The 17,346-nt window shown below is 36.9% G+C and overlaps 1 protein-coding gene across 3 annotated transcripts in view; it reads left to right on the top strand.

Moving 5' to 3' along the window:
- The window catches only part of NSMAF (neutral sphingomyelinase activation associated factor), a 39,286-nt gene extending 24,150 nt beyond the window's left edge, over positions 1-15,136 (top strand). Inside the window, exons 15-31 of one of the 3 annotated variants that reach the window (XM_051771831.1) lie at positions 801-891; positions 982-1,045; positions 1,151-1,202; positions 2,263-2,383; positions 2,661-2,792; positions 4,568-4,610; positions 5,053-5,216; positions 6,647-6,755; positions 7,727-7,785; positions 8,204-8,271; positions 9,909-9,976; positions 10,202-10,325; positions 11,057-11,140; positions 12,165-12,315; positions 12,692-12,794; positions 13,676-13,797; positions 14,778-15,136. In XM_051771831.1, the coding sequence (XP_051627791.1) occupies positions 801-891; positions 982-1,045; positions 1,151-1,202; positions 2,263-2,383; positions 2,661-2,792; positions 4,568-4,610; positions 5,053-5,216; positions 6,647-6,755; positions 7,727-7,785; positions 8,204-8,271; positions 9,909-9,976; positions 10,202-10,325; positions 11,057-11,140; positions 12,165-12,315; positions 12,692-12,794; positions 13,676-13,797; positions 14,778-14,872 (1,650 nt within the window). In that variant the 3' untranslated portion in view covers positions 14,873-15,136. Of the gene's footprint in view, positions 1-800; positions 892-981; positions 1,046-1,150; positions 1,203-2,262; positions 2,384-2,660; positions 2,793-4,567; positions 4,611-5,052; positions 5,217-6,646; positions 6,756-7,726; positions 7,786-8,203; positions 8,272-9,908; positions 9,977-10,201; positions 10,326-11,056; positions 11,141-12,164; positions 12,316-12,691; positions 12,795-13,621; positions 13,798-14,777 lie in introns of those variants that run through there. The other 2 variants (XM_051771826.1, XM_051771830.1) reach the window with 2 other exon arrangements.
- Positions 15,137-17,346: the final 2,210 nt, after the last annotated feature.

The raw sequence follows: 17,346 nt of genomic DNA, 5'->3' as shown, positions 1-17,346 counted from the left end.
TTCTTTTCATAAGCTGTCAAATGCATAGTTACAGACTTAAAAGGTCCTCAGTTTCTTGGGTTTTAATTCTTTGTATAAAATCATTGTCTCCTATGGAAAGTTAATTATGCCAAAATAATTTACAGAACATAACTATATGTAATGTGCTGGAACCTTTGTTAGTTCTTAATAAAGCATTAGAAAAAATTATTGACAGAATAACTGCATTATATTGATAAAAAAGATAAGATGTTTCAAAATCATACAGCTTCCTAAGGTTGCGGAAGGTAAGAACATGATCAATATTGTGCTTTCAGTAATAGTAGATAAAGTTTTCTTTCTAAAATCTGACCTTTCTCAAACTGTTATCTGCCTCATACTTACTGCAGTAAAAGTCATTGTGTTTAGGTTATGATAGATTTTAGGATAACACACAGGAGCTTCAGACAAGAAGGAATATTCCAGGTTGAATTGAGTCAGTATGTTCTTCCATACTCTCACTAAACTTGATGTGAAAGACAAAAAAGGAAGTCTGTTTGCACACCTTGGAAATTGAATGATTGCAGTTACACGTAAAAGTGAGAGAGGAAAAAAGCCTGAATATCTGATAGTTCTGGATTATCAGTTTTAACAACTGTTTTGCTGCATCAATTTGCTCTGTTTAAAGCTGCATAGTTATTAGAACTTAAGAGTTTGCTTTATTGTTAGAAAAATAATTGAGGGCCCTAATCTGTGCCTTTAAAAAAAGTGTATGTGTTTAGTATTGAGGGAAAGCAGGAATGCTGATTTTAAACAGACATTTCTTTCTTCTTATGTTGCAGACACGTTATCAGGAAATGCCAGAGCCCAAGTTCATGTATGGAAGCCATTATTCATCTCCGGGTTACGTTTTGTTTTATCTCGTTAGAGTTGGTAAGACAGTTTTTACATGCTCTCTGAGTAGACAATTACCTCCAAAGCATACAAGGCTTGGAGCAAGCTGACGATTTTTTTTCTCCTTAGCTCCAGAATACATGCTCTGCCTGCAGAACGGAAAGTTTGATCACGCTGACAGAATGTTCAATAGGTTTGTTTACATTTTGTCTATAACTAGGCTGGTTTTGGTTTCAAATACGCACTAATGGGGACTGCAAAGCCTTAAAAATAATTTTTTATTTTTTGTATTATCTAGTATTGCAGAAACCTGGAAAAACTGTTTGGATGGTGCGACAGATTTCAAAGAGGTAAATGGCTGGAAAATTATTCAAGTGTTTCTTGTTATCTCTGCTATGCTTTCTCATCTCCTGTTGATCTGAGAGTTTTTGGTTGGGGTGTGTTTGGTGGTTTTTTATTTTGTTGTTTGTGGTTTTCAGTTGTGTGGGTTTGTTTCCTTTTTTTTTGTTGTGGTTTTTTGTTTGTTGGTTTGGTTTTGGGTTTTTTTTGTTGTTGTTGTTTGGGTTTGGTTTTTTTGGGTTTTTTTTTAAGGCTGATGATTACATTTTATGAATGCTTTATGAATGCTGTTGTAATCCTGTATCAATTCTATAACTCCATGATTGCTTGCCTGTGTCTGCTTTCTGGCTTTTAGTTTAGCAGAAATATCATTGTGAATGTTACTGGAAATAAATGGGAATTACCAGAGTGGATTAAGGCTGCAAAGATGTAATTTTATGTATTGTCTGCTGGAATCTTGTAAAGGTTTGGCTGTATTGCAATACTACATCTGGAGAAGTTAAACTCTAGAACTAGTATCTTAGTTTTTTTTAGCTTTAAGAAACTATAACTTGGAAAATATGTTGAGAGTAATGAACTGTCAGATAGTGAGCACTGTTAAACTCCTTTCTCAAAGAAACATTATTTAATACAGTGGTAAAAAAAGCCTATAGTTAATGGTTAGCTATGATGGTATTTAAATAATTGATTTAACCTCTGAAACTTCTGTCATAATTCTAGTTTTATTCTAGATTTTTCTCTTTATTCTTACTTGATGTATTGAAAATATTGAAAATGAGAAGGTACCTATGCAATAAGAGTTCTAAAGATACTCTTAGATATTATGGGTTTATATGTCCCACATTACATGTTAAAATATGTGTGCCACTCTGAATTTAGTTCAGAGAACTGCCTTGTAGGTAAAACTTGGAAAATTAGTGCTTAACTTTAGGACTTGGCGTATGAACTTTGAACTTTGGTAGCTGTGGCAGTTTGAGCCACTTTCTTTACACTGAATGTATTCTGTTTTAAGTGATCAAAACTAAGCTAATCTCAAAACTTGCTTTTTTTGTTTGTTTGTTTAACTTCCAGTTGATTCCAGAATTTTATGAAAATGATCCTAGTTTTCTAGTAAACAGTTTGAAGTTGGACTTGGGAAAAAGGCAGGGTGGAAAGATAGTTGAAGATGTAGAGCTTCCACCTTGGGCATCAGGTAATAATAGTCAAACTTCTTGTATTATATACATTAATTCAAGATTATCTGGATTCCTGGAATGGTGGTTCTTCCTCAAAAATGTGCATTATGGTTTCTTCTAAAGGAATTCTTTCTTTAAAACATTGACATAATTAATAGTTGCTTTTAATTTTTATAAGAAGTTTGAGGTTTTGTGTGGGGTGTTTGGTTGGCTTTTCAAGAAGGAGGAGGGACAGAGATGGATACCAATACTGAGTGGGTTATCTTCTCCTTTAATTAACCCTTCTTTTGTCAGGTCCTGATGACTTTCTTCAGAAGAGCCAAGAGGCTTTAGAAAGTCAGTATGTATCAGAACATCTTCATGAATGGATTGACATAATATTTGGCTACAAGCAAAAAGGAAGTGAAGCAGTTGCAGCTCACAACGGTAAATACACACTTTATGGAAACAGCAAAAAAAGGGGTGCTTCAATTAGGCAGGAATGGTAAATAACAAGATATCTAATGCTTGTTTTGTTTTGAGCTTTCATAACTATGCTTTGAATGCTTGATCCCTAAAGGAAATGCAGTTGTTCAGTACTGAAAATAATGACGTATCTGATAACATTGCCTTCGTGGTGATTTGCATCTTTGAGGGTGTACTTAAGGTGGTAGGCAAGAAAATTCTATAGCATTGCTGTAAATTGCTCACACAGCATGGTGTGGCAATATAGTATGAAATTAGTATTTCCCTATTTAAAATGGGAGTCTGCAGGGTCTCCACGTAAACTTGTATTTAACTTTCCCCCATTTCAATGGCAGTATAAGAGTTTCAGTGCAATATTCCCCCTCCTCCTGAGAGAACTAGCAAGGGAAAGAATGAGCTAATGGGCTAAAGCTCTTTAGGAGAAAGAAAGAAGGATTTGTGGGTTTGTCCTTGTCTACCTATATACTACTGTATGTGGGAAGTTTCCCTGTTTGCAATCTTATTCTGAACGTGTGTTTAGGCACTGTGGGTGCTTACAAAGGGGAATGGGGTTATGTGATTGCTGTGTTGATGTATTTATCTAAACCTAATAGTAATACCAATTATTACCTTATTCAGCAGTCTGATATTTAGCTGTGTATGTTACTAAACAATAAGGAAATGTCCTCATAGTAAGGGAAGATTAGCAGATCATATTTTTATGGTGTTTACTCCAGAAGCAGTGATCCTTTTGGAGGATTGTAAGTAACAGACAATGTTGAGATAATTTGCACTTAGCAAGACAGAAAAAGTTTAGGAAGAAAACCTTACTACAGTGGTGGAGACAGAAGGAATAAGCAACTCCTCATTTGGTAGTCAGTATTTGCTTTGAGGGTAAGATAGTGTAGGTTGTTTTGTGATGAGGTGTTTTTGGGGTTTGTTTTAGTTTGGGGTGTGTGGTTTTTTGTTGTTGGGGTTTTTTTGTGGTGTTGGTTTTTTTTGTTGTTGTTGTTCATTTCTGTTTAGTGTACTTTTCCACATGTCCTTAAAGCATGATTTGGCTATATTTTAGAATTTCAGGGTTTGGCAGCCAGTCATGCTGTGAATGTAAACGTCAATTACAATGTATCAGAGGCTTTAAATGCAGTAAATCAGCATATAAGTTATGGCACCTCTATTTTTACCTCTCAAATGAGAGCATTTTATGCATAATATGCTGCTTCTGCTGCAGTGTGGATTTTATTAGCATAATGAATTGCAGACACTTGAGTAGATAAGAGACAGAAGGGATCTGTGTGTAAATGAACTTATGTCAAAGTAAATGTTCTTAGGCAGAGGCCCCAAACTAATTCACATAATGGCAAATGAAAAGTGAATACACAGACCTTTCTGATCATTCTTTATTACTTTTTGTTACTTGTCTAAAAACTAACCAGAGATCCAGTTATGCAACTGTTATTTATCTATTTCTGCATTAACTGGGGGAAAGTATTTAATGAAGCTTAAATGAGTCATCCTTCCTTTATGAAAGGACTGATTTCTTTTGAAACTTTCCAAGAGTCTCCTAAAAATCCTAAACTTCTTTCAGGTTGAAAAAACAGGATTAAAATGTAAGACCTCAAACTTTATAGCCTGCTGAAACAGCTTAGTTGCTTAAATATAGCCAAGATGAGTAAAAAAGAAAGCTTTGTTTTATAGCAAGACAAACAGAATGAGCCTTGTATACCTACATTGTACAAATAAACTTTTTTTTCCAGTGTTTCACCCATTAACTTATGAAGGAGGAGTGGATTTAAACAGGTAATTATCAAGAATCTGAATGTTTTTGTTAAAGCAGTTAGTTGAGTTTTTCAGTATCTCTGCAAGTTCTCTGCCAGCTGTAAAAGGGCTCTGTACATGAATGGTGTAGTTATTCTTTCATGCTCCCAAATATGCAGAGAACCAGCATCATGTTCTCAGTTTTAGCATGTCTTGGAGGATTGTTACTTGAACATTTCTTCAGTCCAGCTTTTTGAAATTGCTTCACTTTTTCAATTGATGAGCATATTGCCATTGTACATAAACAAAATGATGCAGCTATCATATGACTGTCTGTCAAATCTATAGTAAATCAGTTCTGTAAGAATTTGTGATGGCCTCTAGTGCTATAGTAACTGCACATGCAGGCCCTTGCTTTCGGGGAACGGGAAGGGAAAAAAAGTACTCGCCTCCTTGGCTTAATTATATATCTTGTTTTATAAAGTATTATGGACCCCAATGAAAAAGTAGCTCTGCTGACACAAATTTTGGAGTTTGGACAGACACCAAAGCAGTTGTTTACAACCCCTCATCCTCAAAGGATAATACCAAGGTTGAAAAGCTTGTCTCGAACATCGAGTCACAGCGTTTCCATAACTGAGTCTCCAGGTAAATGTTTAACAGATAAACTGATGATGTAAAGGATTTGTAACTTTGAGTAGTTCTGTATCTTTCTCCCCCAGGATCTCATTATTCAACTCTCTTGGTTCCATTCTCTGTAAGCCAACTCAAAATAAATCCATGAACTAAATGTTAAAGAAAAATGGACAAGACCAGTTTCAAATTTGAAAAGATGTCATCCTGCTTTGTCCTGCATTTTGCCTTCTGTTCCAGTGATCTCTGGGACTGTTCAGCCTCTGCTTCTGAAGCTGTGGGAGGGCTGTCATCCCTGGCCTTTTACAACAAATTCAAGCTGATAATACAACAGTTTTGGTGACTGTATCTGCATTGTAGATGGTGTAAAGATTTGTTCAGGTTTTTAACAGGGATGTTCTTTGGGGTGATCATTTGGCTTGATCAAAGTAACCCCTAATAGCTTAAATTAGGCATCTGAATTTTTTCCCTTTTCCATGACCTGAATGAAAATATGTAAGGAAAGTACTCTTTTTTTTTTTCCCCTAAATACAAAGGGACAAAGTTGATTAAATAATTTCAAGAAAAGGATATGTAATACCTTCACAGACTTCTGTTCAAGGGAGAATTTACACCACTTCTCTGAAACTAAGATGCTATTGTCCTCATCATATGTATAGTGATCTAACTATAAATTGGACTGAATCTTCAGCCCAGGTATCACTTGGAAAGGTTTTTCTCATTGTCTTCAATTCACCTACCATTTGATGGCCTTCATTTTTAAGCAGAGGACTGAAGATGAGTGCTACTTAGTGTGGCAACCCAGATGGCAAGAGTGGCTTTGAAAGTTGTATGTGATGATAATGGTCATATGTGTTAAATAGATGTGGTGGTATGCTGCCTAAGTCATTAATTCACAGGTGAACAGTTCCTCTTGGGTTTGACCTTTTTATATTAATTGACATCTAATTATCTCAATTTTGTTGCATTTTTCACTCCTTTTGTAACAGTGAAATGAAGTTGTGACATTCAAAACAGAGTGCAATAGAATAACAAAAGCATATTCTTTATTGTAGCAATAAATTGCTTTTCTAGTATTTTTACATTTGGAAAGCTCTTGGCATTTCAAAGACTCCAAAACATCTTTGCCGAGAAGTTTTTGGTTTTTCTATTTTGTTTGTTTTCCATTTTGGAATTATGTTCTGTAAAGTGTGCAGTTTAAAAGCCCTGGTTTGGGGAGAAAAATCCTATTTTTGACTGTGTAAGCCTATGGAAATTAAGGAAGAGATTTGGAAATAAGCTATTGATCTTGTCACTCTCCACATTAGCCTAAAGGTCTTATTCCTGGAGCTCTGCATTACTTCTGTACTTTCATATTTATGTCTGCAACTTCAGCTACCTAGGTATTTGAAATCTGTCTTTATTTTCTATTTGTGATGAAACTTTGTCGTGGCATTTTATTGCAGTTTCTCCAAATGAAGAATCATTTGAAGATTTGACAGAAGAAAGTATAACACTTGCCTGGAACAATATTGCCAAATTAAAATTAGATGAGCAATATAAAATTCACAAAGAGTAGGTACTATTCTTTTCAGTCAAAATTCTTCCATTTAATTGGGGTGGGGATCTGTGTGTCAATTTGAATGATGGGTTAGGGTTTCAGGTAAATACTTTTCTTTGTGAGATGGCTTATTGATTTGATTATGCAAGATGAGTCTGAGTATATGTGGGTTATCAATCTAGAAAAGGTATTTGTCAGGTTGATTTTGTTGTTGTTGTTGCTCCTTATGCAGAGCTAGAGCTAAGTTCATTACTCTTTCAGTACCTGAAGCAGCAGCCAGATAAAGACTTCCATTTATTTTTTTTATAACCCCAGGAGGACCTAACTTCTTCATCCTATCTGATTTGAAAGGTTAAACACTTAACTTCAGCTATTGTACACCTCAAGCTGCTGCTGTGTGAGCAGTTTGCCAAGTCTCCAGCTATAGGTTTTCAGTTAATCCAGGTACCAAACTACTGTTCTGATGGATTCTTAGGGAGTCAAGAGTCAGCAGGGCCACTTCAGGTGAACTTTGAAAATACCGAATAACGAACAATGTCAGCTATATTTCAAAGAACAGATTTTTCTTTGGCCCCATCCCTTGTCCTAGTGGCCAGACTACTAGGAGGATTTCTTTCTACCTTAATTCCAGCTCCTTTTTTGGTGGTTGCAACCCAATATAGGAAAATATTATTATGCCCATAAAACAAGGTAATATTTGTAGTTGAGAAAGGGCTTCTGTTACCAGATTGTTAGCATCCTTTCTGATGAGGATGAAGTTCTTGCAGAACACTATGGGGGTCCTGTACTAGTGTTTCACATGTTGTATCAAGATATATTTTTGTCTCTAGGACAGATAACACACCACTGCAGTACCTTTAATCTCCTTGAATGTCTTAGTTCTTACAGAGATCAAATAACAGATTTCAACTGTAGTCTATTTATAGTATGGTAGTTAAGTTTTAAAACCTATGAAGTCACCTACAAGTTTATTTGCATTAAACAGGGCAATTACTGGAATAGCAGTCCCTTGCAGTGGGTCTTCTGTTTTCACTACATCCCAAGGTAAGTATTATTGCACAGGTATTTACCAAAGGCAGGTTTGTTTTTTAACAAAATGGCATGAAATTTAAATACATATTTCCTGCAATTAAATAGTTCAAGTAAATGAATTTGTTCACCTTCAGATGACTTCAACTCAAGGATTTCAATATTATCTAGGCTTGGGAAGATAATGTTGGTAATAATAGATAATAATAGAAATTTCTCCATTTAGATACCAGAGTTCTCCTAGAGTTGAATGGGCAGGTAACTGGTTCAAAACAGGGTAGTCCCAGGCCCAAGTCACAAAGTTTCTCAGACTATGAGAAACCTATATTTGCTTTTCACAGTAAGGTATTTGAATATTCAGCCAAGAGCAAAATTATTATCCTCTCTAATATAAAATAGTCCTTTTATCTTCTATTTTGTCCATCTTCCCCAGATTCAACTTTGAAGATGTTTTCCAAAGAGTCAAAAACTATCCAGAGAAGTGTGTCTTTTTCTAACATGGTAAGTTGCTGTCAAAATAAAACCAAGATCATTGGGAATCTTCTGAAAGCTGCTCAGAGAGATGGCTCTTAGCATACATCAATGCTTCTTTTCTTTCCCCTGCCTACTCAATTGTGCTGTGTGTGAATAATTTAGCAGAGTGAATCGAAACTCTGTCAGGCCACCAGAGAGACAGAGCACATTCTGCAAACATGGGGAAGGAGCATTTAATGGTTTCACTTTACTTCTGCACTAGCTCTGTTCTGAGTTGGCCTGCTATCCAGGGGAAGGGCTTGTGGTAGACAAAGCTGGTCTGGCGTGAGCAGAGACTAGTCTTCCTAAGCAACCTTGAGCTGCCACTGGGACCAGAATTACAAAGCTTAGATTTCTCCCAAGTGCTCACATTGCCTTACTGCACTCAAGTGTTTGAAGGCTGTCAGTCAGCTGGGAGAGGAAAACAAAGCACAGGGAGTTGAATCTATGCTGGGTGAATTTGAGCCATGCTTCTTCAATGAGCAGCGATCTCAGCAACCTCTGAACAACCCTCTGCTCCTAAAACAGAGCTTGGAAAGACATTTTGAATTTGATTTTTTTTTTCCTGGGCTTGAGCACTGTGGCCAGACCTGGGTCATAAAGATACACTCCCAGTTGTCGTGTTCAGTCTTTGATTGCAGCAAGACACTTAAATGGATAGCTTTCTCTGTACCATCATCTCTAGGGTAAACAAGAATGGCAAATAGGTTGCCCAAACAGAAGCCATAGCATGCACTAACTGGTCACCAAGTAAGTTGCAGGATCAAGACCCTTTGGTCTGCCATGGGACATGGTAGCAGGTGAATCTTGGTACAGCAATTCCTAATGTTTAGCAAAGGGAAACTTAGGAACATTGTTTCTTGGCACTGTAAGAAGAGAGCTCTGATTCCTAAGCCAAAAGTCTGTTTTTCACGAGGAGGCCTTGTACACTCTTTTATTCTTCTCCTCTCTGTAGTTTTAGTGCTGATCTGTTGCAGCAATGCTAGAAGAAACAGTCTTTACAGTCCAGCAGCTTGCTGTTTTTCAAACAGATCTAAAATATGACCAGTAATAATATTAGTAGAAGCACTGATCTGATTGGTGGGTTTGGTTTTTTTTTTTTTGCCTTGTTGTTTCCAGTGATGGTAATGTAACTGAGCAGGTGTCTGTAAATAATGTTTCTTTTTGAGAGTATTAGGAATTAGGTAGTTACGTTTGTTTGTTGAAAGAGCTGGGCTGATAAGTCACTGTGAAGGACAGCAAACATCAAAAGAAACCTTCATTTTTGGTTTCTGTCAGTTGTTTGCATCTAGAATTGACAGCAGCTTACAAGATGAAGAGCTGACCCAATTTCTCCTGAATGAGGAATTACATACCATGTCCTCGAAACACCAGCATTTGAAAAGAAGATCCATCAGTTCTGCGTGTATTTCTGAACTTCAGTGCTACATTTATTTAGCAGAAATTAAATATTCTTGCTGTTCAGTGTCCAAAGTCCAGGGTTTTTCTTGATTAGTGTTCATATAACACTTGCATGCTATGTTTATAGAAGATTAAAATACTTCTTATTCTCCAAAAGCGTGTTCGTGCACTTCTTTTGTATTTGGGGTAAGAAACTGAACACTACTTCTTTCTTTTCCTTACAGGCTTTGTCATCTTGTCTAATCTTACCAGGAGATACTACTGTCATAAGTTCTTCATGGGACAATCATATGTGTGTATTTACTTCCTACTGACCTTATTGAATTGCATGGAGTGTCTTGGTTGTTATGTTTGTGGGTTTAGATAATGATATAGAAATTCATTGTTAAAACACAGTGTCTTCTATTTTTTTCCCACTAGCTTTCTGTTAGAAACTACAGAAGCAAAGTTACTTTACTTAGGGAAAAAAAAAAAGTTTTATGAAGGTGGGAATGATTTTATAACCTTTTCCTGTTAGATATTTTTATTCAGTTGCCTTTGGAAGACAGCAAGACATCCTAATGGGACATGATGATGCAGTCAGTAAGATCCGTTGGTGTGATGGGCGTTTATATTCTGCATCTTGGGATTCCACTGTGAAGGTTTGTAGATGGGTTTGTTACACTTCCATAACTATTTATAGCTAGCACTTTATAAAATGCAGCCAGCCAAATGCTTTGGGGTGGATATACCTGCTGTACTAGAGTAATAACTTAGCTAGTATCACAGTAAGTTTATTTGTAGAATATCTTCTTCATTTAGTTTTATCTCAACTGTTTCAAAGCTAAGTGCTACTTTTCAAGAAAATCTGTTCATTCTAACTTACTGTAGACAGGGGGATTTTGAAGGCAAACTGTATTTGTTGGAGGAACGGGAATGTTTTCTGACTTTGACTGGTGATTCTTTCTCCTGAGTGGAATAGGCTTCCAAAATGTTTAATAGTTTTGTAGTTTATGTTCTTCAGCTAAGGGGACCAGAGACTTGATAATCTAAAGAGCATGCCTACAATTAGGTGGAAAGATAATTTGGAATTAGAGACAGAAAAGAATTTTCCAAAGCCTTGTGTGTGGCTTTTTGATAAGTACACATTCAGTGCAGTGATATACCCGTGCACAGGAGGGCTCCTGTAGGCTATCTGGAATCAGCACACTCATGTTTAGTATGTGGCTCTGCTTAGGGTAAATGAGTTCAGGTGTCATTTGTTGTTGTGTTCTGCCACGTAGGCAAGGCCCTCAGCCAGCACAAGTCCTCCTTGTATCCTGAGAGTTCAGAGGAAACTCATCAGGGGTTACACTAATGCTTCCTTGAGCAAACCTAACTATCTGTGTTGTAGGTGTGGCATTGTGTTCCTGGAGTGACCTTGAGCAATAAAAAACACCACTTTGAACTGCTTGCAGAGTTAGAGCATGATGTTAGTGTAAGTATGTTGATATTCTAACTTGGAATAAGAAAATTAACTGCTCATTTAAAATCAAAATCATGATCTAGTGGTAAAGCACAAGGATTGGGTTAGGGGGCTAAGAAGGCATGTTTTGGGAAATAGGTATAGGGGCTTTTTGTTTCATTTTGGGGTTTTCTTTGTCTGATGTGTCCTGTACCAGTGTCCCCTGCTTCCTGAGTTGAAAGGTCCTCTTCGGGGGATTGAAGCAACAGAGGTTTAAATTCCTTTGTATAAACAGAGATTTCTTAATTTGCCTTGCTCAGCTTGTATGTCCCTATGGGGGCAGGGAGGTTTGGGGTTTTTTTGTTTGTTTGTTTGCTTCTTTGGTTTTGGAAGCAGACTGATCTTTTTCAGATATTTTGATTGCCCCTTAATGTAAGGCAAGCAAACGAAAAAATTCCTCTGAGTTGTTTACCATACTATAAAATATCTTAGTGAATTTCACTATAAATACATATCGTGTGCAGTGAATCATAAATGTGTAACTGCACACTTTGTTTATAGCCTCTAACATCAATCTAGTAAGATATTTAGAATTGCTGTGTTCTAAACCTTCTTAATAGTTTTTTTAACAGGTCACAACGTAGGCAAATACTGAAACAGTTCTGGTAACATTTAAGAACTGTACTGAAGAGAATTGGAAACAACTGATGGGTAGGAAGTTTTTTAAAAGTAAAGAATTTTACCCTTAAGGGTAAAGTCTTACATTTAAATGGACAATATGGGAACTAAAAGCAATCTGAAATGTCACCTAGCATTTCTGATTCTGCAAACTACAAGCATTTTAAGATATAATCAAAACAACCTATTTTTTACTTTTTATGATCTGGATTTTTCATAGTTGTACCTAATTTAGAATGTTGCAGAATTAAATTAAAAGCTTTTTGTAAATAAAATATCATCTTACAGACGATGGGCTTGGGTCTGTGTATGTTTAAAACCTGTCTCAAGATGGCTGACATGAAAGAATAGGAAAATCATGGAATGTTTAACTTTCTAGGTAAATACAATCGACCTTAATGCTGCAAATACTATACTGGCATCTGGAACCAAAGACGGTACCATTAGTGTTTGGGATGTTACTACAGCAACAGTGTTACACCAGTTGCCATGTCATTCTGGGACTGTATTTGATGCTGCTTTTAGTCCTGGTACGTTGGATTTCAGATTTTAATACGCACCTTTGGCAATTTCTAAGGGAATCTTATTCCTGATACCACGCAACATACCCATGTTACTGGAATCACTACTTTAAGCGGGATGGTGAGATGTTTTGGATTGCCACACATCTCCATTATAAACAATATAATCGTACACAAGGCTGTGCTAGGCTCTAGACCAGTGGTCTAGACTCTAAACCAATCGTGTTTATCATTGCTTGCTTGGAGACTTAATTTGCAGTAGATTATTTAGAGACAAGTAGGTCAGGCAATGTCACATCCAACATGCTGTATCACATGACTGCTTTAGTAACAAGCAGTTATCTAAACATGCTTTTTTTTGGTTTGTTTGCTTTCTTTTGTACAGACAGCAGACATCTACTCAGCACAGGAGAGGACTCTTGTTTTAAAGTAATAGATGTACAAACTGGAATGCTTATATCTTCTGTAACTACTGATGAGCCACAGAGGTAATGCTGAAAACATGCATGTGACAAAGCTGCAAAGCCAACTTCGTTAACCGTGGAGATGGTGATAGCAGAGTGGAAAGAGCACTAATGCCAGCAACTTTGTTTTAGTGGATTACTTTTTAGAGTACAAAGTCTGACATTCTAGCATGTTGTGTGCATTAGGATGAAGCTTTTCAAACTGGGAAAAAAACCCAAACAAATATCTAAGTAAATAACTATTTTGGGGTTTTTTTCAACAATAACATTAAGGTCCATAAAAATGATGACAGCTATAGCTAACCAGCTCTTATAGCAGCTGAGCTATGGACATGTCTAGCAAGGAGACAGTTCTCTTATTTAAATCATAATCTGATTTAAATCACTAATACTGATTTATTTTTTTAATTTTTCCTTTTTATTTCAACAATCTTAAGGAAGTTTGGCTGTTACATTTAAAGACTGATTATTTTTTTCCACAAACTGAAAAGCATACAGTTATTTATGGTCTATCATATGCACATATATATTTTCATTAGTTATTTACTGGAAAGTCATCTTTGCAGTTCAAGTGAATGTTTCGGGAATATGAAGTGACAGAAGTGAAAGTGGTGGCTCATGAGAGTACTGGGATATCATACATATATGTAGCTGACTGGGTCTTCTGTTATGGAAATATGTTTCATCCTTTGGTGGGGAGAAGGTCTGGCTGGATCTAGGGCAGTCAGAGAAGCAAGTTCGGGTCATGACACTTTAAAATAATTTGGGAATAATGTTTCCAGAAAGACTGTGTAAAAGGGTAGAGTATCCTTTGATTTTGTACCTCTATTTTCAATTCTTTTTCGACTTAGTTTGGAAATGTTTGGCTCTCATTATACAAAAGCTTGACAATGAACTGATTTCAGAATGACTTGCAGATGCTTCAAATGGGATGGAAACACCATCTTATCGGGAGCTCAGTCTGGTGAATTACTGATTTGGGACCTTCTTGGAGGAAAAGTTACTGAAAGAATCAAAGGACATACAGGTATACCTGAACTATTCTTATTCTCAAAATTAATGGAAGATTCCTGTTTTTCAGCTCTGTTAATCGAATATTAACTGATTAATAATCGAAAGATTTTGAGAGCCATCTGCTCAGCCAGCGGGCTGTTCCTGATGTTAGGGTTACCTGGAACACCAGAACTAAAATAGGTCCATATGAGCCTCCTAGAAAATCTAATAACAATGGAGGAATATTGCTGTTTACAATACTGGCAAGAGGGAAATTACTTTCAGTTTTTCTAATTCACACATCTCAAATTCAACATTTTTCTACCTCATAGCCGTCAAAGCATAGTGTAGACTGTACTGTATCTTTTGTCACAGTCTATCCAGACTGACTCTAACAACAAATTAAGTAAAGTTCACTGGAGAAATAGTTTTAGATGGGGATTTCTAGGCTGATTAAATGTATCTGTGTAGTCTTACTTCATTAGCAACCATTAGCTGTTTGAAGGACAAAAACTTCTCACTTTTGTTTGGTTTTTAAGGCTATTTGACTAAGAACAGTTGTTTCAAACTTCCCCACTGTAAGCTTGTACTCTGGAACTTGACCTGTGTAGAGATCATTCTGTAGCTGGGGAATCTTTGAAAGTGGGCTTCTAGGCATATGGTACAAGATGTGAGTACACTTCTAACATGAGAAGTCCTAATGGCAGACTGAAAAAGCTCACTTTCACCAGGAATTCTTTTCCTACTGTGCCCCCTGCATTCCTCACTGCAGCTGATGTTGTCTCTCTAGTACACAAAGTCAGCTGAGGCAATGGAGTGTGAGATCATTACTGTGAATAGGAGCAGCCACCTAGATGCCTACTAAAATTCTTCTTAGCATATATGGTGTTAGTGTAATCCAGACTAATGACCAGACAAAGATCAACTCTCTTAAGAAGATCTATTCTGTCTTCTTGAGTATCACACCTATTTGCATTTGGATTTACTTGTTTGTTGTTTGGGTTTTTTTCCCAGGTGCTGTAACATCCATGTGGATGAATGAACAGTGCAACAGTGTTATTACAGGAGGGGAAGACAAACAAATCATGTTCTGGAAACTGCAATACTAAGTGCCTTTCCCTCCAGCTGTTTAAAGGAACTCTAATTTTAAACGAAACCTTTTAAAGGAACTTAACTGTGTGCAATGATGGTTGCTGAAGTTCAACCAGATAGGAAGCTTTGTTCAACTACAACTTTCTATGTTATGGTGACTTCACTGAGAGCTCTTAACTTCCATAGCATATGCATTTGTTTTTCATGGACTATCATACTGAAATTGCTTGTCTAAAATGATAACTGATATGAAATTAAAGACCTATTTTTCTGTAATTAAAGAGCTCTTAACTTGCAGTCATTGTTTGCTTTACATGGAATGCATCATGGCTTGCTGTTTGAACTGGTTTGAAAGAAGAAGCATTTGTGATTCTTAATTTAAGCCTTTTAGGACGTCTGCAGCTTCGTGTCATGTCTCATGACATAATGCGTGTACCTCTAGTGTTATAGTCAACCTTCCTTCTTAGTGAACATGCATGTGATTGCAAATACTGCTTGGAACACCAAGGCAGCTGCTGTTCTGAGCAGTGGTCATTCTGGTCTGCTAGATAGCCTTCAGCTGTGGTTATTTGCAAAGGCATAGAGCAGAATAAGAACATATTCTATATTGCTTTTTCCAACTGAAAAATAGCACTAATGTATTGGCCTGAAAGAAAGACAAACATAAAACTGATTGCCTAACAGAGAACAGTTACAGATAACATGTGTTGATATAAGTATTCCCCTAATCCTGTGCCTTAAATTAGTCTTTTATGCTCTGTTACTATTGCCTTTCATCATTTGTATTACTATCCTTCTCTTAGTAATCCAGCATTTTCATGTTTTGTTTAGTGTTCTCAACCACTTTCAACTCAAATCACCTTTGAGACAGATTTTAAATACAGCATTTAAAAGAGCTACAGCTCCTGGGCTTATCCTGATTTATTCTGGGTTACTCTCTTAGCCCAGGGACAAAGCAGTGTTGCACAAGGATTATTTTCCAGTGTATCATTTCCTGTCAGGAGCTTTTCTGAAGTGAGAGACTTGAAATAGTATTTAAATGGTTTATTACAGCAATAAGCATTTGCAGTGGTGATGTTGCCTGAGTATGACCCAAGATCAATATTTATTTCTCTGCTGGTATTCTCCACTGTCGGTGTTGTCCATGTGTCCAGGACAAGCATTCTGAATTATGTTCACTCAGTCCTCTGTCTGTAGATATCCTGCCTTGGGTTTGACACCCAGTGCCTATTCCAGAGCACAGCTGTATTGTAAAACAAATGGCCTATGGTTAAGGGCTGTTCCCTCACTCCCTTGATCTTTTATTATGCTGGAGTGTGAACTTACTTTTCAGTAAGGTAGTGGTATTAAACCAAACTGGTATTTATTTCAGCTGCACTACTCACTTGGCTTAGCAAATAACTGAATGTTTATGTAATCAAGGAGTGTGTGTGGGGAAGGCACATGGGGCAAAAGAATAAGCCGTATCACACATTCCTGCTGGTACCAGTCTTAATCTTGCAGGAGAATGTTTGGTGTCTGCACAGTTTCTTCACCTTTCAATTTATTTACTTCCCAAAAATATCTGTGTGTGGGCAAAGACAGAATGTGATTTTTCTACACTTGCCTGAAAACGTGTTGGGGGATTGTCCTTTCTCACTAGGGGTCCTCCTGCTGAGCTAAACCAGAGGAAAATGACCCTGAAGATGTGACCCCTCAGTTTCAACTTAAACTACCTCAGAGAGAATATACTCTTAACTTTCTTTTGATTAAATATGGATGCATGCCCTGCATAGCTCTTGAGTGCATCTGAGGTTTACTTTCTGCTGGAAAGCATGCTCACAAAACAGCTATCAGCCAGCTTCTTCATTGCCTAAAGCAGCCATAGCTTTTAAAGGGGGGGGGGAAATCAAGTTAAACCCGTTACTATGTTAGTATGTTGTGTTGGGGATTTTTTTTTTTTTTTTTTTTTTACAAATCATATGTGTGCAAGGAACTACATACAGATCACGATTTTCTTGGAGCTTAGCTCAAATTAATCTATGTATATACATTTAACCGTAAGTTACTCTCCAATGCTAGGTAATTTCTGCCTTAAAACAGGAGCTTTTTGATTATTCTTCACTTGTGGTTGCTACATGCTATAGCTGGAAGGCAAACACTAAGTACTTGTACTGAAGTTCTACCTGTTTGTTATTTCCAATAGATCTCCCCCTTAGTTGCAGCTATCTGTTTGATAACAAAAAGATGAGTATTGTTTTCTTATGTTCCCCCAACGTGTTTTTGTCTCTGTTTACTTTCTTTACTTTTAGTTTTAGACAGATTTGTTTTTAGTAAGGAGTTTAGGTGGCCAAACACCACTGATCAACCTGCCTTAGGTATAGAACTGGCCTCTGCTGCCTCATCTGATCCTAAGTAAAAACTGATCAGCATTTCAGTATGTTGGTTTGGGATTTCTCCAAGGATTTCATAGCTAAGCCAGGGCCCTTAGAGCTGATTGCTGTAGGCCACA

Source organism: Manacus candei, unplaced genomic scaffold (assembly GCF_025592945.1).
Source record: "Manacus candei isolate 608988 ecotype Guabito, Panama unplaced genomic scaffold, ASM2559294v1 h1tg000008l, whole genome shotgun sequence".
Classification (NCBI taxonomy): Eukaryota; Metazoa; Chordata; class Aves; order Passeriformes; family Pipridae; genus Manacus; species Manacus candei.
The sequence above is the reverse complement of the archived record's forward strand: the minus strand, read 5'-3'. Positions and strand labels throughout refer to the sequence as shown.